Source organism: Dermacentor variabilis, chromosome 4 (genome assembly GCF_050947875.1).
Source record: "Dermacentor variabilis isolate Ectoservices chromosome 4, ASM5094787v1, whole genome shotgun sequence".
Lineage (NCBI taxonomy): Eukaryota > Metazoa > Arthropoda > Arachnida > Ixodida > Ixodidae > Dermacentor > Dermacentor variabilis.
Window position 1 is genome coordinate 49,466,583 of NC_134571.1, and position 26,155 is coordinate 49,492,737.

Genomic DNA, 26,155 nt, shown 5'->3' on the forward strand with positions numbered 1-26,155 from the left:
TGAGGCACGAAATTGAAGGAAGGCAGGTTTTGCGTTCATTTGAATCACCAGCAATCGACCTTTTTTCCCAAAATGAATACAGATTGAGTTTTGGAATTGAATTGAGCAGTCCAAATTTACGTAATATTGCCATTTAGTATTACTTTTTGTGCGCAAATGCGACAGCGTTTTACAAGATGCGCCTCTTTGCGATCTACGCAGGTTTGGGTGCAATCATATTTATAAGTAATGAGTGACCGCTGACGAGCAGTTTTTTTTTTTGCGAGCATGTATTGTGAATGAAAAAGGGAGCCGTATCATTTGAACGTGTTCGCTGCAAATTGCGCATTACGTTTTGTGTTACTAAAATAGGGATTGGTTGGATTTTTGAGGAAAATGCTGCGGTTTTACGTGCCGAAACCACGATGTGATTATGAAGAACGCCATAGTAAGGGGCTCTGGATTACTTTTGGCCACCTGGGGTTATTTAACGCGCACATAATACCGTGTGCATTGTGTTTACCGTGTAGTACCCGGACGTTTTTGTATCCGCCCCTTCTCCATCTAAATGCGGCTGCCATGTTTCGATGACTGACTTTGTAATAAGAGAACAGTAATTTGGCATTAATGGAGCCATTACTGATCGGTTTTTCGGATTAAGATGGCTTGTATGTCCAATTGCCACGTTTGAAGATTAATGCAGTATCAACCTGAATGCTTTGTTTTTCACCTTAAAATCCACACGCAGCTTTGGGCGACTAATGAATCCGCTGTTCTGGCTCTCCCTAATTTTCGGAGAATAAACATTCGCAAGCCTGAATAAAAAGGCGGCCAAACTGATTCAGCCGAGGAAAAGAACCCTGTGGTAAGTTTAAGTTTTGGTGTGCTGCTGAAAACAATGGTGCCAAAGCAGAAAATACTGATACGCATTTAAATTATGCATAAGATTAGTTAATCAAAGCATTCCGTAATCGAGGATGTGAATAACACTGAATGCGGCATCCTCGCATTAAAGTTCGAGCGTACCACTTTAGTTATTAACTGTATTTAGGGAAGTGTTGGCATCTGTAGGTAGCCCCTGCCACTCGTCTTCTTTCACACGATAACTCCGCTCAAAACAATGATCGCAATAGAAGCAATACTCTGAAAAATACAAAGTGACATGACACTGAACGTTCAAATAAAATACCTTTTGTTAGGAAATCGGAAAATATAAATGTGCTGCAGCAAGAGGGAGTGAGGACCCTCCAGAGTGCCACATCCCAAACAGGAAACTCTGTATGTCATGCCACATTACTGGCCAGTAGTAATCAGTCATTAATGAAGAATAAATGCATGTCTCACAAAGTCATGTACCTGCGAGCACCGATTTTTTTCTCCCGCCTACAGATCTGGCAAAAATTGCTCCTCAAGGGAACTGGTAGGAGGAACCCAGCTTTAACGTTAAGCACTGAGCCCATTGATATTCTGCAATAATCTAGCGCTAAAAAGGTCCTGCCTTTCTTTTTTTTCAATTTCTAAGAGCGTCTGAATTAAGTGGTTGAATCCACATGCACATACATTTTGTCTATGTTGCTTCGCCAGAAACAAACTTCGTTCCATTTTTTTTACGTTTCATTTAATATCCTAAATAGCTGCGAAAACCCGACGTCTTACAAGATCTCCTGGATGCCGAGTAGGTCGTCCTTGAAGAAAATAGCAACTTCAGCGACTCGAAAGTCGCAAACGGTAAATTGCCAATTGTTGTTTAACCACTCACTTGCTCTGGACAAATAAGTACACACTAAATGCGCACACAGCGAAAAGATAATGTAATGAAATGCTAGAAACCTTCACTATCCATCGTTATACAGGTCAACCCACCGTTGTTGCTTTGTAGCTATGGTGTTGGGCTGTTAAGCACGAGATCGCTGGATCGAATCCCAGCCATGGCGGCCGCATTTCGGCGGGGGCGAAATGCGAAAGCAGCGTGTACTTAGATTTAGATCGTGGCTCTGGCATGTAAAACCCCATAGCATAATTTCTTTTTGTACAGGTCACGTCGCCATACAAATGACGCACCGTACTGTTTGTAGCAAGTAGAGCAGCTTAGGCTCCACCAATATGGGAAAACTGCATCATGCTTCTACATATATGCTTTGATCAATAGGGGGGAAACACGGGGAAGGCGGGAGAGGGAAATTCAAGACGATGAGCAAAAGGGGAACAAGGTGAAAGCCGATATCAACGTTTCGACAAATGTACTTGTATTTTTCAAGGCCACATATTTCATTTGATATGTGACCTTGAAAAAGACAAGTCCACTTGCCGAAACGTTGGCTCCGGCTTTCACCTTGTTCACGTTTTGCTCATCGCCTTGATTAATATGAAAGTTATGGCCCTTATTTTTCTTTTCTGTGGGGATACACTCCGCTGCTCGAAATAAACTGAAACAAGGATTTGTAAAAATGAATACAAAGGGCTGAAATTCAAGTTCCTTTCCATGAGGTGGTGCCTACTTAAAGCCTTTTGCATGTCTATTTATGACTTCTGATGACACAGCGAAATGAGTACGGACAGGACATTCCACTTATTCCAGAGTGATATGGCCGCACTAAAGAAACTTTTGAAAGAAAGCTTTAAAACTGCATTGCGAGAATAGGTGGTTCCGGTAGTAATAATCGGGCTTTCTTATCGCCACCACAGTGCTCTCATGCGTACTCTTAAGGTCCGTTAGGGTCTTACACAATTATTTGCCGAGCTTTAGGAGCGCTCGGAAACTAACCGTGTTATGTGTTATCATGGTCAAGAAAATTTCCAGATTTTATAATATTGCGACAGCAGTTACACGAACACTCGCGGCGCGTTCACGCCGTTAGTGTCGCCGCCGTTGTGTTTTCACGGTATTGGCGGCGCATGCGCAAACAGTGCGTGGAAGGTTAGAATGACTCCGGAGACGCGCTGTGCGTTTGTCAGCAAAAATAGAAAAGAAAGAAAGAAAGCAGAAGCTAGCTGAATGCACAGTTAGCTACGATCAATCCTCTCTGCAACGAAGCCAGGAAAGCGTTCTGTATCTCGCGGCTGGTATGAGTGTTGTGCCTGCACACTGCCGCAATCCTATTGGGCCACTATGTCCATACCACACCTTGGTGTATGTGTATACAGGTTGTCCCAGATATCATGCACCGAGCTAAAAAAAAAAAATGAACGGAACGCGACCCTCTATACACGAATCAGACCAAGTGAATGTCGTTGAGAGTGTTGTTGGGAAAACGCCAGAAATCGTTCAGTCCCTTAAATCCAATTTTTTAATTAGAAGTAATCACCCAAATTTTTTATTGTTGTTCTAATTGTCAAGATGTCAATTAGGCGATTGCACAGAAACGTAAGGCGCGTCAAAATAGGGTGTTTCGAGCAAGGGGACACAACGCGTATTTACTTTTACCGGCAAGTATAGTGAAAGCCCATGAATAATGAAAAATAGCGAGTGACTGCGCATTCTTGCACCCGAGGTAGCAGCAACATCGAACCGTCTCAGTGACGTACTGAAGGGATTTAAGTCCCTTCAGTACATCCTTCAGTAAGGATGGATGTATGTATGTATGTATGTATGTATGTATGTATGTATGTATGTATGTATGTATGTATGTATGTATGTATGTATGTATGTATGTATGTATGTATGTATGTATGTATGTATGTATGAACATGCATGCAGATACATACATACAGATAGATAGATAGATAGATAGATAGATAGATAGATAGATAGATAGATAGATAGATAGATAGATAGATAGATAGATAGATAGATAGATAGATAGATAGATAGATAGATAGATATAGATAGTCCATTTGACGAAGGTATTTTGAGCAAATAGTGAGAATTTTCTTTAAAATTTATTTTTTGGATCGTACAGCTTTCCCTAACTCCTGCAGCAAATATATATGCTGAGCAGCAAGTAGTTCTGTTTTTGTCAAATAACGTTGACCTTTGTTCACCTGTGCACGATTTACTGAATACTTCAATCATCGTTGGCCCGAGAATTAGAATGTGTTGGAACGATACTCGCGCCAAGGCCACGAGCAGGCCTGCACCCTGAACGCCGCCCGTACATATAACAGCACAAGAAAAATAACTCGCGCTCTGTTGCACAGCTGCGCTTTGCCTTTGTATGAAGCGGCATTGAGAATATCTCGCTTTCTATTATTTTCCAAATCATCGCCGCGGCAGAAATAATTACCGGAGCGCAGAGGCAGAGGATCTTTTATTTTTCTTATTCAACGCCAATCACTTGAACGAAACATATACGCAACGCCCAGCTATAGATCACCTAGTAAGGTCAAGAAGGTTTGGTGACTATTACTCGCCGCTGCGTTTCAGAGGGAATGCCAAGAAACCACCACCACCACCACCACCATCATCATCATCATCATCATGACCCCTCTTGACATGCACGATTCACATGGTACAAACCACCGAAAAGGTGGAAAAAAAGAAAAAAAAAACGTTTATGGAGTTTTACGTGCCGAAACCACGACCTGGCTATGAGGCGCTCTGCAGTAGGGGCGTGCACCTAAAGTGAACGCAAAATTACCGTGCGACTGGCCGCTCTAGGCACCTTGCGTGTAGTTGCGGGCTTCTTTCACGCTCGGAAAGACGCATCTATGTAGCACATATTGAGCAACAGAAAGCTGTATTGGGGGTTTTGCAGCGAAGCTGTTAAGGGCTACTTTCCACATCATCGTGTCCCCATGTAGAAAAAAAATCCCCAATGCCGGGCCGACCCGCGGCGGAAGTGAAGCAGGTGTTAAACACTCTCCTTACGTGGGCCAATCCCGAAGATAGTGCGATACCGGGCCGACCAGCGATATCGGGGCCCACATACGCAGCTTTGTTGGTCATCCTTCTTCACAGAGTGGAAGGGCACTGAGTTGTTTCATGTTGCTCTACAATTTTCTAATTGAAAATCTTCATCTAATTATAATACTTGAGGAGTAGAATACTTAATTGAGACTAATTAAGTCATTAGGCGGGATGCAACAAATAATATGAGTATCTCCAAGTGACAGCAAACAACATTACCGTGGTTTTGTCCAGCTACGTGGCATTTGCATATATTTGAATCTTGGTGCATGATAGTTGGGACACCTTGTAATATCTGCCTAAGGAAATACGTTTCGTTTGCGCATTCGCTCATTACTAGTTGCCACTCTAGCATAGCAGGTGGCCGCTGGAGCCCTACATCGTACATTTCATATGCCTCTTGTTGCCGTAAGCATTGCATTACTGTGCGGTGTATACAGAAGAGGCTGCAGGTGTTTTCGACCCACCCGTGCGTTGCTCTACAAAACTAAACGAGCTATGCCATCTGTCACGTCGGCTCACTAAATTCACGTACCTTGACGGTGGAAAATGAGGCGGACGCGATGGCACAAACGTGCTCGTTTCCTCCTCACCTTGAGAGTAATATAAAGGCCCGTGCACGGGGCCTCGAGATGGTAAAGCGCTCGCAATGTTTGTCACGGTGCCCTTGCTGATTTGCGCCGCCTCGTTGCTCACAGCACTGCTCATGTGAGTACGCAGTCGACTGTTGCGCACAATACCTAGGGAAGCAGAATTGATTGATTGATTGATTGATTGATTGATTGATTGATTGATTGATTGATTGATTGATTGATTGATTGATTGATTGATTGATACCATCTGAGTGAGTGAGTGAGTGAGTGAGTGAGTGATACCATCTGTATAGACCTCTTTAATATGTACCGAAAGAACGATACGCGTGCGCGTCTACTCTGTGCTCTTCCACCCCGTCGAGATGCTGTCGCCACTGTCCACAGAAAAACTTGCGACTTTGTACTCAGAAGCAGGGCGCCATAGCCAATGACCCACAACGGCGGGGCAGGCGAAAGAGATGAAAGCGCGTTGTGGGCGTAATGTATACAGAGACATTGCATAAAGAATGAGTTAGTCATCCGCGTTTATGATGTAGCTGATGTTCAATGCGCACATAGACTTAACGAAATAACGGAGAGGAAGAGAGCACCTTAGGCTACTTTCTTTCTGTTTTTTTTTCTTTCCACCAGTGTCTATTCAAGTATAAACCCCATGCAAGCTACGTTGCGCGCGATTGCTACAAGCGACGCGATCGAGATGGCTGTCGCGTCCGGTCGTCGCCTAGAAGTCGAACCCCACATGAAGGACGACTTTGTGCGACGTTTCCCTGGTGTTGCCTTTATGAGGGCCGCTAATAATAATTTAAGTAGCTTTCTTTTGCTCTACAGAACTGCATAAAGTATTTCTGATTGTCTTACACTAGGTTTTTTTACCCTTGCACGCATCAAAATTCGGTCGTCCGCTCGTTCCGTGCGAGAGCCGGTGGTATATCACTGATGTACATACATTCTGCTCGGGCTTCGCGCGATTGGTGTGTCACGCATAGCACTTTCGCGCAACGAGCGACGAATGCTAGATTTTTAAAGCCGAGCGATCGCGAAACGAAAACGAGCGATCTGTTCGGGCGTCGGCCGGTTTCGTCGCTCGAAGCCGTCGCTCGTCGCTGTCGCAAACAAAAATGCTCTCGCGGAGTTGGACTTTAATGCCCACTTGATCACACGACAATAAATTCAGCTCTTCCGGCAAAAACTTACAGGGTCCCTTAATATCTCCCCTAAAAGGTGAACGGCGAAAGCCCACTCTTTTTCCTCTTATCATTCGCCTCTTTCTGTTTGCCTCTCCTCTTTCTCTTCTTTCTTTTATTTATTACTCACTGCTATTTATTATTACTGCTCACTACTAAGCATTTTTAGTCATTTGAAATCAATTGTGGTCATTACACGCCGTCGTTAGACATGTTGGTCAAATCCTAGCCATTAGTAGCCATTGCAAGTCATTTCAGTCATTATTAGACATTACTGGTCATTACTAAGCATTTTAGTCATTTCTAATTATTTGTAGTCATTACAAGTTCTCGTTAGACATATTGTTCATTTTGTAGTCATTACTAGTTATTACGAATCATTTCAGTCATTAATAATCATTACTGCTCACTACTAAGCATATCTAGTCATTTGTAATCAATTGTGGTCATTACGAGCCGTCGCTAGACTTGTTGTCATATCATAGTCATGAGTAGTCATTACAAGTCATTCAGTCATTATTAGTCATTACTGGTCATTACTAAGCATTTTTTGTGATTTCTAATGACTTGCAGTCGTTACAATTTTTTGTTAGACTGCTTGGTCATTTCGTAGCAATTAGTAGCTATTACAAGTCATTAGTGGTCCTTTTAGTAATTACTACTCATTACTAGACATTTTTAGTCATTTCTAATCAACTGCGGTCATTAAAAGTCGTCGTTAGACATATTGGTCATTACGGAGTCATTAGTATTCATTATTAGTCATTATGAATCATTATTAACCTCTACCAATCTCTATAATAACGTTACCATTCACTAACTGTCACTAGCGCTCATTTTTCTTTCTTTAATCTGTCTTTCATCTGTCTGCATATGGCGTGATGACGCTTCGGAGGACGATCCAGCCGTCAGGTCTGCTGACACGAACTTCAGCATGAGCCTAGAAAGGCTTTCGCCTTAATAAAATCACATGAAAGTCAGCGCTCTTGCTCGAGATCGCAGGTTCATTCCCAGCCGCGGCGGTCTTAATTTAATGGCTGCAAAATGATTTAAAAAACAAACAGCACCCGCCGACCCCCCCCCCCCCCCCCCCACTCCGAAATATGAAGGAAAAAGGAAGTAAAAGGGGCTCGTCTAGTTAGATTTAGGCTCACGTAAAAGATCCCTAGGAGGTCAAAATGTATTTGGAGTCCCCCACAATGGCGTGCCTCATAAACAGATAGTGGTTTTGACCTGTAAAACTCAAGAATACTTAAAGCGAATAGCTTTCTTTGCCTCTTACGACCGGTTTCGTGGTTGCTGGAGTGGTCGGAGGTCGGACTTGCCATGCGCAGGCACCGATAGGAAGGACGCGAATTTTGGCGCAACCAAGTTGCGGTTAAGGGCGAAAGATGGGTGCGAAGGGAGGGGGGTTATCGCGCCATAAGCTTTCGCTAGTTCGTTCGTTCTTTCACTTGCTTGTTCGTTGGCTAGCTCATCCGTTCATTCGTTTATTCGTTCATTCACCTTGCTCACTCGTCAGGGAGTTTCTTCGTTCGTTCGTTCGTTCGTTCGTTCGTTCGTTCGTTCGTTCGTTCGTTCTTTACATACATTGGCAATGTACGTAACGTGTAATGTAACGTTATTTACATAGGCAATCGTCGTCGATGGCACAATTTTGTTTAAGTCAGGACTCTCGCTCATTGCCTGTCCCTTATTTCCTTTCAGGTATGTAGGCGCTGTGAACACTATAGAAGTAAACAGCTATCAACTCCGCCAAGCTACCGCATTCTTTGCTTTTTAGCGTTCTTTCGTGATGACACGGCTTCGTGGCTTCAACTAATGTGGCAACCACATGACACGCTTTCACGTTATTAGACGTATAGTCCGCGTCATGGCTGGTAAGAGTGCTGGAGCGGTATACGCATCCGAGACCGTTAGCGCCGCCTACCAGAAGAAGCTGGAGTGACGTAGTTCCTTCTGAGCATGCCCTGCTACGTGAACAGAGATTTGCATGGGACCTTCTTTGTCGAAATTTGCCTTTTCCTGGATACTACAGCACAATGAAGGAGAATACGCTTGGCTCCGTTTGTCCCTAGCCTACCTGGACTATTTAACCGCGAATAAATACTTCAAAATAAGCTTGCTCTCCGTTCGTATCTTGTGGCCCCATGCCAAAGCATTGCCGTCGCGACATGGAGGTCATCTGTTCGAATCGCGTGTTCAATCAACCATTTTTGTTCTACCTAATGTTTCTTTTACTTTGCTTTAAAATCATCTGCATTATTTCATTATTGCCCTCCTTGCCTTCTGCAGTAGATGCTCTTTTTCTATTCTTCACCGACACATAGGGCTTCTGCAAAGGGTAGCGAAGCAATTCAACGTGAAGCATGGTGATAGGGGCTTAGGTATAGCGGACGCTCTAGCCTCCGCAGACTAATTAATAATGACTATGTAATAGTTACGGCGAGTTCGTTTTAGTGTTAAATATGCATTTGCAGATTATAGTGAGGTTCTTGTCCATGGTTGGCGGCGTATACACATGCAGTGCACATATGGCAGGTACTCCTTCCGTCGCTGATGACCATTCCACTGGTTCAGCACCGCGAAGTTATGTTACGCGCGCCCCAGTGGACATGAGCCAACCACTGACGACAATAAACTGACGCTTCGCCAATACAGACTTTGTATCGACCGCCACGATCATGTTTGGATGGAACTTTGGGCGGCGCTTCCTCAGCCGTAGTACCAGGGTCATTCAATATCTTTCATATGGTCATGAAACGTTTCCGAAAGTTTTGTATAGGGACAGGCGTGGCACCAGCGGCGCACAGCGGCGCGAAGAAGATGAGCAATCTGCCGCGCCAGATGGCCGCGGTGCGCGATCATGCAAATCTTACACGAGGATAGGCGCCTCTCGCACGTTTATTTCAGCATGTTTACAGATTGAACATGCAGCAGGGACTCTTGAAAAAAATCATTTAATGTGCGGTGCATTTTTGTTTAAGGTACACAAGACACCCTTTTATGATTGACGCCGCCCCTCACCCCCCTAATAGCCTTCCTTGCACAAAGTGGTTCGTTTGGTTGTCTCTCGCTTTGCCTAGTTAGACAAGTCGGATATATTTAGTTAGCTAGTTTAGTGTGTTAGTTATTTATTAGTTAATTAGTTAGTAAGTTAGCTATATTTGCTTAGTTATTGTAGTTAGGTATGTTCATAGCGAATAATTTTGTTATTGCAGTTAGATAACTTTGTTAATCAGTTGGTTAGCTTTCTTACTTTGATTAGTTAATTAGTTTAGTTAGCTACTTTATTAATTTAGCTAGTTTATTGGTGCGTTACTTACTTATTATTATATAATTAGTTGATTGGTTGGTTTGCTTTTGTTACTGTAGTTTGTTACGTTACTTAACGTAGTTGTTAGACGAGTGAGCAAGTTATTTATTAGTCGGGTAATTAGTTTAGTAATGACCTATTTGTTTCGTTAGTAAATCAGTTGGTTAGCTTGCAATTATATAAATGTGCGTCGTGAACTTGCTCCATGGTCGGTTTCCTACGATGGAATAGTCCAAGTAGTCCATTGTGATTGGCGACGAGGAAGCGGCAGGGCGTTCTGTATCTCATCGGCAGCGCTCGGCCAGCAGCACGCATTTGCGCCATCATTCGACGGGAGCCGACCTTGTTCACGGAACACACGTTTGAGAGCAGCACGATAGCGCTGCGCAAGCGCTCCATCATGTAGCATTTTTTTTTTCATTTTTCGCGGGCTTTCTTTTGCAGCCAGGAAAAAAGGACCACGTGAGACGCATCGTAAAGGAAACAACTCGATCGGTGGTTTCTGAAGGTGCTCTACAAGTTTACCTACCATACTTGGGGTCCTCATCCAATAATAGAAATGTTGAGCAAATAAACTTGATTAATTAGTGAGTTATGGGGAAAACAAAACATTGTCAGAGTTACTATAGGCCATTGCGAATAGCACGCGTTCGGTTCAGTTCGCTTCTGACGCGCCTTTCATTCTTAAATTCTTGGCTGACGTTACGTTGGACACCTTGTATAAGCCGGTTTGCTGGTGCTTTTATCGCGTGAAAGTGTAATATCATATGTATAATATACCCTTCAAGATATTGACTGACCGACCCACCAACCGACCGGCCGACCAACCAATGGAGCGAAACCATGATGAGATAGGCGAAGCAAACTTTGCTTCAATAATAGTGACTTTATCCATAAATGGCCTACAAGTCGTTAGTCGCGTCTGGTACAGTGTAGCGCCATATTTTTTGTAGTCTTGGATAAATATAGCTGGGGCGACGTAGCATAAATATAGCCGTGACAGGTCTGTACAGAGACCTTTCAGCATAAGATCGCAAGCCATGAGTGCGTTGACCTCTTCTACGACAGGATGTAGACGATTTGGGGCCCTGCGCCCGCGAATGCTCGTTCTCAACTTTAAGAGCAACAATAGTATGACTCAGCCTAACATGATGAGCGAACCGGGTACCCTGTTTATTCGAAAGTCCGCGCGGCAGAGGCGCTTGTCCTGAGCAGCTGTTAACTGTCGCAAAAAAGTTATAGTGACGTTTCCCTTCATGAACTCGGTTGACTCGCAATCGTGTGATTGCTATAGCGCACACGAAGCTGTCGGCCCTCGTTGCGCCTAGACGCCTGCACTGTCCGCACTGTCCGCATGTCAAAGTGAGCGCAAACAGATTTCACAAACCGGCGCATGTACAGGGTTCCGCATTCTTAGCTATATGACGCAAGAGCATTTCAATATTCTCGTGCGTCATCCTAAAGGGAATATCGTATTAGACTACCCATGCACAGGCGAGCTCTTAGTGCGCCTGAGTGTTATTCTGCCGGTCTCACTGATCGTCGCCGTTTTAAGGCCCTAAAATGACGCGTGATGGACGCTCGCGCGATATAGCTAAAAATGCGGGAGGCTGTACACGCGATGCGGCCATACATAAAATGTCAACCTTCAGCCGTTCTTACTCGACGTGAGCCAATCTTAAATGCGTAGCCAGGGCAAAGGTGTTGCCTTTTCTTTGTTTCTTTCAGGTGCAACACATGTGGTTCAGAAAAAAACTTGAAGCACCTCGTTTGCGAGTACACCCTTCGTAATATTTATGCAGGACTGTTCTACGCTCCGCTTTGGGGATTCTAATGCACCTTTCACACGGGAGTATATTTTGGCGTGGTCTCGTGCACCTAGGATGCACAAAGCTACAAAATCTTTGCTGCACTTCTTGAAATGCAATAGCCCATATGTTACCGTTCGGGATTAATTGAACGACGACCACGCGCTTGCGCGTTCCACGAATTTTTTTCTCTATCCTCCTTTCATTTCTCATTACACTTTGCCCCTTCCCCAGTGCAGAGTAGCCAACGGGAGAAAGCCTCTGGCTAACCTCCCTGGCATTCAACTGTATATATATATATATATATATATATATATATATATATATATATATATATATATATATATATATATATATATATATATATATATATATATATATAGAGAGAGAGAGAGAGAGAGAGAGAGAGAGAGAGAGATAGCAAACCTGTCAGGTGGCAGACCTGTAAAAGTAATGTTATGTAACTGCAAACACTCCGTGAAGAATATCGCAGTGACACACACTACAATCTTCATTGCGTGTTCATGCGTGTTACAAAATCAGTGTAGCTGATATGTGCATTAGTTGCAGTTCACTAGCACATATAAGTGTACGCATATGAACCATACATAAGCAAGACTGCTCCCCCATCATCTACACACGTCACACTCTATGCTGGTTTCTACGACCGTTGTTTCTTGGCCTAATAAACTGTCGCATCTGCCGTATCAATATAACAATATGAAATGTATACAGAAGAGACAATAACTTTTGTCGTCTAGAATCAGGGTGCTGAGCTGAGCTACAAATCCTTGGATTCGAAGCTTCAAGCTCGGGATTATAGGCACTAAAGGCACATTTTTATTGCATCACAAAGCGCTCCTGTGAATAAACAGAGCTCACCTTCTCTCCTTAAAGCTGGCGGTGGCAGCACTTTAACTACTTCAATGAGTTGGGCATTCCGGGACCGAAGCCAAACTTGATCTGGGGAAACATCAGAGAATACCATTCCATGGTAAGTTCTGGGATCACGTTTATATGTCATCATTTTTTGTTTTATATTTCAGTCGACTTTAATATCAAGTCTGTAAAGACGGATACGTCTGTTTGAGGGTGCTGCTACGTACGCTTGTGTCGAGAGTGTTCATGGCACACTTTAACTCATAGTTATCTGACAGTTATTCAGGAACTGCTGAGTTACTTTGCTTGTCGTTGCTCACTGTATTAAGTTCATTTTTTTTCGACCTCGAAAAACAGCCTACAAATACAACACAAACCTAATTTACGGCATCTGCGATGAAACAAGGCACCGATCTATTCCTCGGCTGGAAATTAGTCGACTGTTCATTGTAAATAATTCGACAGCAGACGAGGACACAAGCAGAGAAATAACGACAATGATGTAGCGCTGCGTCCTTGTCGCTAATTTTCTGTCTGTGTCCTCGTCCCCTTTGCGCATTAGTTACAGTAAGTTCATTGCGACGCGGCCAACTTGCACTAATTCTATAGTCGATTGTCGTCCTGGCAAGATTCTCATAAAGTAATACATTTCAGTGCTGAATACGTGATGCTTGCGCATGTGTAGGTTTGGGTAAACTCAATTCAATTTTACTTTCGCGTCCTACAATAGAGAGGGAGGGCTTCCAGAAAAATGCTACGTCAGGGCAGCTGAACGACTCTACAAACCTAATGTTCAGCAGAGATGCAGTACTGGAACTTGTACAATTTTAGAAACATAGAGAAGTACACCAAGGAATCGCTAAAAAATAAACGAAACAGCAATAAGTATACATAAGTAAACTTAAGCCTTGTTATTTAAGTACATAGTATAACGCTCTTCACGCGGACAAGAAAACAAATCGAAATTAATGAGACCATAACCATTAAGAAGAACCAGAATCATGAAGATAACATGTTTGTATTGTAACAGTGATGTTTAATTAATTCATAGACGTTTCCTTACCTTCCAAACTATGCGACTGTTGATGAACTGTAGTTCTGTCGACCCGAAAACTTTCCCTTTATTGCGAACAGCCGTTACAATCTAGGAAATGCGCCGATTTGAGTTCCTTCCTTAGTGACTACTTGACTCAGACGCTGCACGGTGGGCCGTAAACGAAGTTATCTGACCTGCGATCGGACCAACGTTCTCACTTTTTAAGGCTATTCAGTTAATCCCTCTACGCCAGAGCCGCTTTAAGGCAAGCGAACAGATAATACTTGAATTGCGTGCCCACAAGCACCAAGGGTCTTGCGATGGGCTCATCTCATGCACTAAAATGCACAGTTCGTTGTACAGTCCTGCACGCAATTTCGGAAGCGTAGCACCACTAGCCCAGATACAGATGTTCTGGTACGCAATGTTGTGTGGAGTACCAGGAAGCCCGCTAGAGAGGCTAATGAGTGCAGCGTTTAACAATGCAGGGCCGAGCACCACAACCTTCCCTTTATGCCGGTTGAGAATAGCAGGTTAGACGAGTTATTCTTTTATTTTAGTCAATACGTACTGCAGTCCGAAGACCAAAGAGGAGGGTACCTCAGCCAGGCTTCTCTGGCCTTCTCGAATAAATTTTCTCCTCCCTCTATTGTCTCAAATGCTCTGTACCCAGAACCATGCCAGAGTCCGGTGGTGCGAGGTGTTAATCGACAATCGGTGTCTATGACGTCGACGCCACGCTCTTCATTTGCTCGAACGAAGCGCTATTGGAGGGAGTTCATATTGCGCTGCTGAGAGTCGTTTCTGCTAGATTATCGGATTTGTGAAGGGAATGCATAAAAGAAAAAAAACACACAAAGGAAGCTATAAGAGTGCTGAGCTCAGAAAAGGTTACCCTGTAGAGAGCTCATTAAGCGGGACGTTGTACTTGGTGTCCTGGGGCGGCTTGAACGAACATTTATTAACGAAAATAATAACGAATTTAAGAACACGGTCTTAAATTATTCCTAGACAACACCTAGCCCGCACAAGAACGTGTTCTTAAATTTGTTATTACTTTTCTTATTAAATGTTCGTGCAAGCCGTCCCACCTTGCAAATGGATGGCGCTGCGGACAGGCAGCCTTCGTCTCACTTAGACTGCGGCGGGGGAGCTCGTCAGCATTGTTCGTAAGTTTAGGGGCTTTCTTCCTGCCACAGTAGAGTAAGCTCAAAATCTTCCAGGGGCTATGAAGGATACTCAAGATCACCTGGAATTCCCTAAGCGTATCTAGGGGTCCAGGTGATCTCATAATTGATAGTCGCAATCATTGAGTGAAGGGAATCAAATATTCCTCGGAGTATGGCAGTATTTATTTGTCGTATAGTGTTTTTCTTTGTGTAGTGAAACTAATATAAATTAAAAGACAACTGATAGTGATTAAGGAACAGAAAATAACGGCACTATTTCAACTAACCTTCTTCAACATCCCATAAAGTGGCTCGCGTAATAGGAGTTTAAAGTGTGTTTTTATTTGCTTATATTATTTCTTCACTGCCCATTTCAATTCGCCTCAAGAGCGCGATTCCCTCTGAACATTTGTTATCGCTTTTTATCTTTGGCAGGAAATTTACAAGGTTATAGGAAAGTGGCTCGACAAGTACGGCGACGTGTTTGGGTAAGGCTGCCTCCAGCGACCGATATCAGTGTGGGCCTTCTCCATCATCCTCATCATCACATTCATAATCATCATCATGATCCTCATCATATTTGTAGGTCCACTGCAGGACGAAGGCTTCACTCACCAATCTCCAATTACCCTTGCTTTGCGCTAGCTGATTCCAGATTGCACCTGCAAATTTCCTAATTTCGTGATCCCACATAATCGTCCGTCGTTCTCGATTGGGCCTTACACTCACTTTAGGAATCACAGGCTTTAAGTGAGTACAAGGCCCAGTCGAGAATGACAGAAAATTAGATGGGATGATAAAATTAGGAAATTTGCAGGCGCAAGGCGCGCGTATACAAGAACACCGTAAAAAACACATAATATCCAACGTCCAAGAAACCAAGCAACTCAAATAGGAAGGCTCCATCTCTCGCATTGCCACCGAAAACACAGAAATGAAAGAGGACAACTTGATGCGACTTTCACAAGCATTTATTATCAGTCGCGCCGCGCACGCAACATTTTTCCTATGCTTCTCCAATGCCGAGAAACTGACGATTAACATCAATATAAAGAGGGAATACAAGCATGCCCTGCACATTCCTCAGTCGACGGCGAATCACAAGCTAACATAACAACATTGATGAATTAATTTAGGCCCAATGCAGTGCGCACTACAAGCCGCTCTCACAAACAAAGACCGGGCGCCATATCCGACTCACCGTATGGACATCCAATACCTTAGGCAGACCGGAGCCAAGGTCCTCAGGCCCCCGGACAACCGAGACACGTTCCTCATCCCTCCAATACCACGCAATATGCACGCTGCCTACCATGCAGAGCGGCGCGCCGACCTTAACTTAACAAACATTACGAGGAGACCACACATATGGCTTACGCCGACGCAGCGGAGTGCCCGCAACTATCGACCATGGCCCTAGCTGGGGTCACGGCGCCGGACCATACCAGTACCACCACCAGCTTTTTACGCCGCACAAGGAACAATGAGGGCGAAGAAGCTTCAATCGCTTTAGCCTATGCAACGACTACGGCCTCTTGCATCATTAGGGACTCCAAGACTGCTATCCGCAACTTCACCAGAGGACTCATCTTACCGCAAGCAAACCGCATACTATCAAGACCATCCCAATCCCGTCGCCGCAGCGTTCAGTCAATCTGCACCCCGTACCATTCCAGCCTTGCCGAGGACGAAGCCACCCACGATGCTGCCCGAGAAATCGCTTGCCGGGAGCGTCCCCCGTCATCGAAGCAGCGCCCCCCCCCTCCGCTCCCCCTCTGCGACCCATAGCCCAGTAGGCTGAAGACGAGGTTGCGTCTCCTGGCGCAGCCACGCAGAAGACGGAATGGTCACGTATGGCGCAATCCTCATGCATCCCCGTAAGGCAAGAATGAAGTAACCATGCAGCTCCTGACAAGTCACTCCATAAGTGCCAGTCAACAACATGGCGATTATTACAGACGCGTACATTCCCACACCCTCGCTGTATAGTTGCATCCATTCAGATGTTTACACACCACCATGCAAAGCATGCGGGGCGGCTCGAGCCGGCCTCGCACACATTACCTGGGCGTGTTCCGCAGCGAGAAACACCATTAAACATAGTACCAACCCTACATTTAAAATCACCACGCCTGAGCAGTGGCATGCTGTGCTGCTCAACGTATGCCCAGAAGACCAACTCTGGGCAGTCCGGCCCGCCGATGACAACACCAAGACTCAAGGTCTGGCTACCGCCTGAGGAAGAGGAGCTCCGTTTGTGCTAATCACCTGGACCCCGCCTCCTTTTACCCCAGCAAGGACATTTAATTAAGTTGTGTCTCTCTCTTAAACTCAGTTTATTGGCTCACAAGGCATGACTGAAGTGAGCCTTACGTCGTAAGAACGCCTTGCATCACAAAAAACTGGTTTTTACTATAATACGTTTATTCATCGTTCTCCTAATTTACCGCCATTTTTATAGAAATATTTGCAAGTGCACGATAGAGAACGCCGGTAAAGGTAACACATATCCAGTAATACATTCAATACATTTGAACCACTTGCATTGGAAAGAAATTACTGTATGATACAACGGATGTGTAAGTTTACACATAAGAAATGTTTATCTGCAGGTAGCTCTGTGTCATATGCAAGCGATATTCATTGCATAATAAGCGTTGGTTCGCTGTACTGTTGCAGTTCGCAGTACACCTGAATTATGGTGAAACATTTTTCCTCTTTGATAGAGTGTATAAGCGCGACTGAACGAGGACATAGAAAGAAACAGATACACAGAGACAGCGCTTCCTTTTTTTTCACTTTCAACTATAAATTTTATTGTCGCACGCATCAGTATATATATACCGCACGAGCGGAAACAAACGTGACAGCAAAAAAGAACATACCGTGGTGCATGTCGATGAACCGTACACGTGTGCAAGGCATGGTGAAAACATATACTGCATGATTACAAAAATAAACCGGGGAATCGTATCTCCTTTTCAGATAGCGACACCGATGGCTTGCTCATGCACCTTTCCTCTAATTTTGCAATTTCGTAGACCTCCCCAATCTCTCTTGTCATCCCGGTATGAGCCCTATACAGAATGGAAGTGCTTTCAAACATGGGTTTGCAGGAACAATCTCGGCAATGAATACCCAAATGACCCGAGATTACCCTAGTGAAGTTATATCGATGCTACTTTAATCTCTCATTGTTGCATCTGCCGGTTTGACCAACATACGTTCTTCCGCACGAAAGCGGAAGGGCATAGACAACGTTATTAGTGCAGGTTACAAATTGTTTGCGATGTTGAGTAGGACATCCGGGGCTTTTGTTGTTCTGTGTATTAACCTGTTTGCATAGCTTCTGTAGACGCTCAGGGGCAGAGAAAACCACGTCCACCCCCGATTTTGCCGCTATTCTTCTGAGATTAAGTGAAATGCAATGAATGTATGATACCACAGCAACTTTCTTTGCTCTAGCAATGGCACTGCTTCCATTCGATGCGTTTTTACGCTTCCTGCTTAAGCCATCCGCGACAGAGGTGAGCACACGCATCGGGTAACCAGAATCTGCCAGGAGCTTGGCCTGATCTCTGAAACTGGCTTCCACTTTCTGGTCACATGACTTCGTCACAGAATTATTGAAACATGATTTCATTTGTACTTTTATGTGTAGCTAACAGTAAGGCAGTAAATATTTTCCGCTATGATCGCCGAACTAATTTAGCACTAGCTTATCGCCCCATGTCTGCCGTCTTTATTGTGCACTCGACATTGTACGAGCGCGTTTCTCTAGTTACAGTACTAACAAGTATTAACAACCTCACTGCGCAGGTTCTTCAATGGAGATGTGCCCTTTGTTGTGATAAGAGACCTCGACTTTATAGAAGACGTGTTCGTGCGCAACTTCCAGAACTTCGTGAACCGAGGAGTGAGGAAGGATTCATTTGTCTGTTTTGTTGAAACTTTGGGTTCACCTTCGGCTTACACGGAGATATTGCGGATTCACAAGCGATGTAAAATTGCTGTGAACAGCTTCGCCGAGGACTGAACAAAATTGTAGGGATTCAATTCTGTCTATTACGTGAACGAAAGCGTCTGCGAACAATTTAAAATTTAAAAGGCTTAATAATGCGAATTCCTACATCGGTTACATTACAGAACTATATTTAGTCATTCACAAAAAGAAAGCACAAGAAAGCCAAAAGGGGCTAACCATCCTTTGTGGCTTAAAGATAGCTAATTAAAGAGGAAAGTTAAGTTGAGCTAGACTGGTATATTAGACTTCTGGAATAGCACAAACTTCTGTGTTATCGTGAGTAGACCAAGCCGTGGAAATAACAAGAGTTGAAAACGAACGAAGGGCTTCAAGTTCAGCTAACTCTTCGTGGCATCAGAACACCTGGAGGGATTATGCTCGCGTCTAGACAATTGTTTATAAATAAGCAAACATTAACATTCGTTTAAGGGGACGTAAAACAAAAACAGAGGACTCAAACAAGTGCGTTTTGAGAACTTATCCTCAACAGCCCAAACTTGCGACTTCACTTCGAAAACCACGAAATCATGCTAGCATATTGTCGCTGCAGTTCATGCGTAAAGCGTGAGAGAGAGAGAGATAACCTTTAATGACAAAAGGATCATTGTAGAGTCACTGTAGATGCTGTACTGGGCAAAGTACAGCCGTTCGAAAAACTTTTTGGCGCCGACTTGGAGGAATGGGTATGTGCCACTCGGTCTGCGCTGGTCTTCAGTGAACCAGTTCAATGCCAACTTTGGTCACTGGGTATGTGCCAGTTAGTGTGTGGCGCATTTCAATGAGCGTATATCTGACGCAACTTTGGTAGCCGGCTATGTGTCCCTGGAAATGCGCCGCTCTGCAATGACGGAAAAGATCCCTTAAGTTTCTCCGACACTGGGCGGAATCGAGCCCACGTAACAAGAGTTCCTCAACGACAGCAACCCGATGCATTAGCTGGCTGCGCCACAAGTGCACTTGGTGTGTGTGGCGCTTTTAAATGAATGCCTTTCACGCCAGTACTTTAGCGAACTGGGCCACGAATTCAATGGGTAATATGTGCCGCTCTTCAGCGAACCTTTCACCAACGTGGGTCACTGAGTATCCGCCACTGAGTGCGCCGCAAACGAGAGAACGATTTCCAGCGTTTTCAGGCACCGATGCGCCGGGCGTCACGCACGGTCACCCAAAAATTTTCGAGGCATAATGAATCCTTACCAGCCTGCTCAGCTTTCTGTCGTTCTACACACGCAGGCGTTGCGGCGGTGGCGCTAGATGGCGCAGAGCGTTCTTAGAGAAGCGAGAAAAAGGAATCTCGCTGCAGTACATGCCTCATACATAACTCCTTTAGACGGTGGCAATATGTTGTGTCGTCATAGTGATTCAATGCTGGAGGCATTACCATCGAGAGTCACTTTAGTTAGATGGGCTCCGCCACTTTCTTCTCTGGAGTTTCGTTATCAAGAAAGTGTATGTATTGGGCAAGCTTTTGGTGAGTATCCACTAGTATTTCAGTCTCAATACCTTCCCCGCAGGCAGAGGCAGGTCTTTACATACTATGTGCACTGTGTTAAACGGGGTTCCTTACAAAGCCCTATATATATATATATATATATATATATATATATATATATATATATATATATATATATATATATATATATATATATCCTTCCGTCTTCTCATCATCGTTCGCTCCTGCAGCGTCTGGTAGCAATCTATAGAGAGAGGCAGAGAGGGTAAATAAGCTGTGAAAGGCACAGAGGTTAACCAGATATATTTTCCGGTTGGCTAATCTTCAAGGGGGCCCGGGGTAAGAGCTCAAAAGATGATGAGAAAAAAAAATATTACGAAGAAAGCAGTTTTCTACACAGCTCTGTTGCTTAAAAACCCCATACCATCGGTAACTGTTTCGACTGCACAAAGAGCTGATCAGCGCCGTGTCTCCTTTCTAGATCACAATGATGACAGACCAAATGCATCCAATTATGGGACAGTCGATTCTGCACGTCGGCGGCTACAAATGGAAGAATATTCGCGCGTCTGCGTCTCTCAGTCTGACTTCCAAAAAGCTGAAGATGGTAAGTAGGCAGTTACCCCCATAAACCCCATACCTTGATATAAAAAAGAAAGAAATGAATATATCTATATATAAAGACAGAAAGAGCGACAGAAACAAAGAAAGAGCAATTGCCGGTACGCGTTTATTATTACAACGGCACTGTCACTGCTAGAGCGCGCACGAAGCTGCCACACAAAGTCTGCAGCTGCTTCAGCAGGCTCTCTGGATGAACTGCATGGAGCACTCGAAATAGTGTTTCATGTGGGTTGCATGCCGACAGTTTGTATATTTGTGCCTGGCAATATCGCATGCTCTCGTTTTTCTTATTTTTTTTATTCAGAGACGCCAAACCGACGCTGAGCGGCCATGTTGCCGTGTTATACGCTATATAAGGCTTGTTTGTTACTACGTGCGCCTAATTCGACGTGTGTGCTCAGCGATCGCAACTCTCATTTGTAGAAAGCAACAAGCATGCACACCGCGATAGTGCACTCAAATCGACCGCTTACCCGTGTGCCCGTGTTACCACTCCATTTAGTAATAGTAGTTCACGTCGTTGCCATGGTATCCAAACTTTTGCTGAAGATAGTACATACCAAGATGTGTACAGTGCGCACTTGAACTGTGTATGCATGAACTGCGGCTGAACGCGTTGTAATCTTTCTTCTCTTTTAGGTATGTGTATAAATAAGTAAGAATAAATAAGGACACTACGGGCGGAGTCCTTCTTCATTGTAGTTAAATTCTAATTTTTACACTGATTGTACGAGCTTTCTCTTAACAATTAGAATAATGTTTCCATTGTCACATATACATTTTATGTTTAATGTCTCAGCTTGTTAATTTTATTATTCGTAGAGCCGGCGTATGTTTTCTGCTTCTTGCATGTCTGATTGAAAATGCCAACGTCTCCTACAGGAACACATTTATTACCAGAAAGTATTTGGAGACGAAATAAATCGCGAACGCGTGTAATTCGTGTTGCTGTGATGTGCCCAGATGATGCCGCACATCCAAGAGAACGTGGGCACATTCGTCCAAACGATGAAGCAGTACGCCGACACGGGTAAAGAGGTGCAGATGCTTCACAAGTTTGAGGAACTCTCCATGGACTTGACGGCACGAGGTACGTTCGGCATCAACGAGCGCTTCGTGGGAAAGCCTGACCACCCGTTCATAACCACGTCCAAGGCAGTAGCCAGGAATATCATGACAGGTCCATTCTACTATATCGGACGTAAGTTATGCGTCAATACTTGGCTCCGCTGCTAGACTGTGGAGCGGTAACGTGAACAAACGCCTTGTCGAGTGCTATGTGATGAATGCACATGCACACAGCTGACCCCTTATGACACATAAGATCTTTTATGAAAAAAACAACTTAACAAGGTATTTCTGTCATGTGGGACTGATCCATGACATTTACGCGTGAACTGCCCTACAGGCGATCGAGATTAATGTACCCTTGCCCACTTTTCGTGGAGGCGCAATAGTGTAACCAAACATAATGGCGTATGAGGCAGCACGCGTAGTATTAGGTGGGCAAAGAATGCCCCGCCGTGTTTAAACCGTGCGCACCTTTACAAAATGATGCGCCCGCAGCCCTCTTCCCCCTGTTCGGTGTTTTCGTGGTACCATAAGTGAAGCCTTAAAAATTGTGCACTCTTTGTGGCCTAGCTTTGTCCCACAACAATAATCGTCATCTGCCTTACTTGCGTTTCCTTTCCTGAAAATGCTGCGCTCGCTACTTTTCTGTCGAGAACGCTATGTCACCCTGATACCGTCGGTGCTGTTCGTTACCTGGAAGTTCTGGGCTCGCAGTGTTAAAGAAAGGAAATGCGCGTAAGATGGAACAATATTATTGTAGTAGTAGAATACAAGCCCTACAGGGTATAAACTTTTGTAAGAGTGTGTATGCGTACGACGACAAGCTGTTCACACCCTTAAGCGTGGAAAGGTTGTGAGTGCGCGCTACATTGCTAATTAATTCAAGCGCGATAACGATAGCAACTCATCTTCACTGTGTTTATTGGTGTGTCTCATTCTTAGATGCTCACCTATTGAGGTCGTTTCCGTGTGCTCAGTGGACAATCAGCCGTTATAAAAATATCGGCCACGAAAGTTGCCAACATACCCAATATCATCAACTAAATCAAGTGAACATTCCACTTGACTAAATTGATTATAAACGGGTATAGCACCTACTATCAAAGCTATCTCAGCAAAGCGCAGGGCTCCTATTTGCGGAATCTTTCTATTAACAGCCCATGAATAGCACCTTTGCTGAGGACGTCGCACCTTTTGATTACTGTTTACGAACTAGATCCCACGCCATGGCCTCCGAGATATTGATCTTGTGCGGGCATGCCGAATCTCGAAGGCGTGCCAAGGCGTGGCGCCGTCATTTCCGGCAAGTGTTAATGCTGCCGTTTCTATTCTTTTTTCCGAGTTAAGGTATCAAAAACGTACAATATGTTGATAGCTCGTTGTGCCTCATTCTTTCGCACTTAGAACGGGATGTATTGCAGGGAGGCTGATCATTAACTATGCATTATAGATGCATTCGACAGGTTCCTATCGTTCTGCAACTCAATTTGCAGTGATGCTGAGCCCTCTCGAGATTCGACCCAGAGAAAGCGTGCCGCAAGCGAACGTGCTAGCGCCTCCCAGGGTAATCGGAGTATCCACACGATCAAGTTTATGTTGCATCTTGGCTGCGCTCCCAGATTGAAGATATAGGAGCTCCTCCGAGCGCTCTGATATAGAGCGCGGCGCTATGAATACGTAAACCAGGCAAACGTGTATCGAGTGCTAAAGCCGAATGTAAATCACACCGCGAAAGCACATTAGAGCGCTTGAAATCGGCCACTCGAATGTCGCCATACATCAAGCTGAGTATTTTTTACGCTGTCCAATAATTTCCTGCAAATGCGCTTTTTTATAGAGAGGAACATGTCAGTAAGAATTAGTAGCCAGTCAGCCATTTTGACCGTGTGCCCGTTCCTATCTGTGACTCTGTTGATTGTGCGCGCAGAAATCTACATGAAAAAAAAGAAAATGTAAAGACTGACAGCGAAGGCACGTAGCTGTAATTGTAGCTGAAATAGATTAAACGAACAAAAAAAAAATGCAACGGGAACCTTTATCGGAAGTAAGCCCCTCCGATGAAGGTGCCCATTTATTTACAGGTACAGTTACACAGCACGCTCCTTCAATAGAGGCGGCAAAGCACTGCGCTGAAGCTCCTCAGACGGTGCTCTATGAGAATACGCGAGGGCGAGATTCTGGCGCGACACGGCACCCAAAGAAACTGCTGCTCTTCGGCAGCAGAAACAGCGACCTGGTAGCTAGTGGTGTCTCACAACGCTGGCGCGACGAGGAGACCAGGAGCGTCGCCATTGCTTTTGCGGGAGTCACTGTATGCGCCTAGATGCGGTGTGCCCCCAGCTCTACAGCAGGAATACTATACCCGACAAAGTTTTGTGGCAGCACAGCCACAGCCACGCGCTCACACGTGCGGAGCTTCCGTTTTTGTGTAACCGGTATCGTCGTCTTGCTGGCGGTCTACGTGACCAGAAAAACCAGGCATGGACACCTTCTAACCGCCATGCGCTGGCCGCACGTGCGCCATCGATACCGGGACAGCCCGGCGGCGGTGGCGCCGATGGTGCACACGCGCCTGGAGTGTCTGTATATGTAATCGTTACCACGATAAGCAGTGGACTTCGGGCAGAATATATTATGCGTGGAGCAGATAACCGATGGTCTACAGCTGTACTAGACGTAAAGCGTCAGGAGAGGTCATCGTCCTGCAATGAATATAAGCAGGATGACCGTAAACGTGACTCTGTACAGTTTAGGTTATGTTTTCTTCCGTGCCATTGGTTATGAAAACCAAACATGGACAGAATGTTCTCTTAATTGCCTTACGAGAAATGCGTCCACCAAATATGCCCCGGAAAAAAATAAAGCTCGGGGATAATGTTACGTAAGTCTAAGCTATAAGACAATAACATATATGGGCACTATCATAACAGTTACGTGATTCTAACGTAAAGAAACATACGATTTTGAATGCTCGTCTGCGCCACTAGTGAACTGCCATCTCAGGATGGTGATGGTGCCTGCCTGATAAGCGGTGTTGTAGTAACAACGAGAAACGTAACAGCCTGGAAATTAGGTGTCCACTCCGGCACTAGGACAAGCATCGTTACAAATTCCGATCTCTGCTGCAAATGCGATTAAGCAGTGGTGGCCACGTTTTCCACGCATTTCTAGACGATGTGCAGACGTGTTGTTCTCCCTGGGATGGTGAGAATGAGAGAAAGAGTGACAATAATATTGCGTGAACTGTATAGAAATGAAGTGTGTAGTGGGATCAGCGAAACTGTGCTTCCTTTGTAGGCCGAGACCTTGACTATACAGTGACTGATGATGTCGCGAAATAGCTAACTCGTTTCTTGCATGCATGCGAAGGAGGCGTCACAAATGCAGGGAGCTTCACCAATGCCAGCGCGCCTTGTTCCACGTACTAAATTGCTTTTTCTCTTTTCTTTCCCTTCTAGAATGTACAACAAGATTCGGAGCTGTGATGAAACCGCTATATTGGCTATCCTTGATTATCGGGGATTATTCGTTCGATCCCCTCAATGCCCAGACCATGGCGGTGATCAACTTGAGAAAGAATAATCCTTCAGTAAGTCTGAATTATCTGCCTTCTGCATTCGGCACGGGTCGAACAAAAGACGCAACCGTGTACCCGAAAAAGGGCTCTTCTTTGTTTTATTGCGATGGCAATTAGATGGAAACTCTGGGCGCACTTCTGCCGTCGCCGTGCTGTTCCGTATGAAGTCGAAGGGCGATAACATCGTCGCTGCACGCCGTATGTTCTATGGGCAAGTGAAAGCGTGCGAGGGTGAGCCGACGATGGCGCCCTAATTTCGCGCGCACAACGGAGAAAAAAAGTTTAGAAAGCAGTGATGAAGCGCGCCCTTCTGCGTCGCGCGCAAGACACCGGGTAGAGAGAAGGAGGGCGGGGGGACGTTTTACTGAGGTGGCTGTTGCGCATGGCGCGGCCGCGCGGGCCTTCTCTTGAAAGCGATCTGCGATGGGGACAGAATTCGCCGAGTGCTGATAGCTTCGTGTGCGCTTTGTTTCTGCCGCTTAGTTCACGTTGAAGCAAGAGGCAGCACGTAGGTCAATTCGCTCGCTGCTGCTGCCGCGCTTCCTCACGCTAGCGTTTTGACAGCGCATTTACGCGGTCATCGAGCGAGATGCGTT

General features: G+C 44.9%; 1 protein-coding gene across 3 annotated transcripts in view; it reads left to right on the top strand.

Annotated features, from left to right (window-relative positions):
• The first annotated feature begins 5,472 nt into the window (after positions 1 to 5,472).
• LOC142579100 (cytochrome P450 3A14-like) overlaps positions 5,473 to 26,155 on the top strand; it is a 46,949-nt gene continuing 26,266 nt past the window's right edge. For all 3 annotated transcript variants that reach the window (XM_075688968.1, XM_075688969.1, XM_075688970.1), the window contains exons 1-7: positions 5,473 to 5,533; positions 12,624 to 12,720; positions 15,246 to 15,298; positions 18,630 to 18,726; positions 20,769 to 20,894; positions 21,875 to 22,112; positions 25,441 to 25,571. In XM_075688968.1, the coding sequence (XP_075545083.1) occupies positions 5,475 to 5,533; positions 12,624 to 12,720; positions 15,246 to 15,298; positions 18,630 to 18,726; positions 20,769 to 20,894; positions 21,875 to 22,112; positions 25,441 to 25,571 (801 nt within the window). In that variant the 5' untranslated portion in view covers positions 5,473 to 5,474. The remainder of the gene's footprint in view (positions 5,534 to 12,623; positions 12,721 to 15,245; positions 15,299 to 18,629; positions 18,727 to 20,768; positions 20,895 to 21,874; positions 22,113 to 25,440; positions 25,572 to 26,155) is intronic.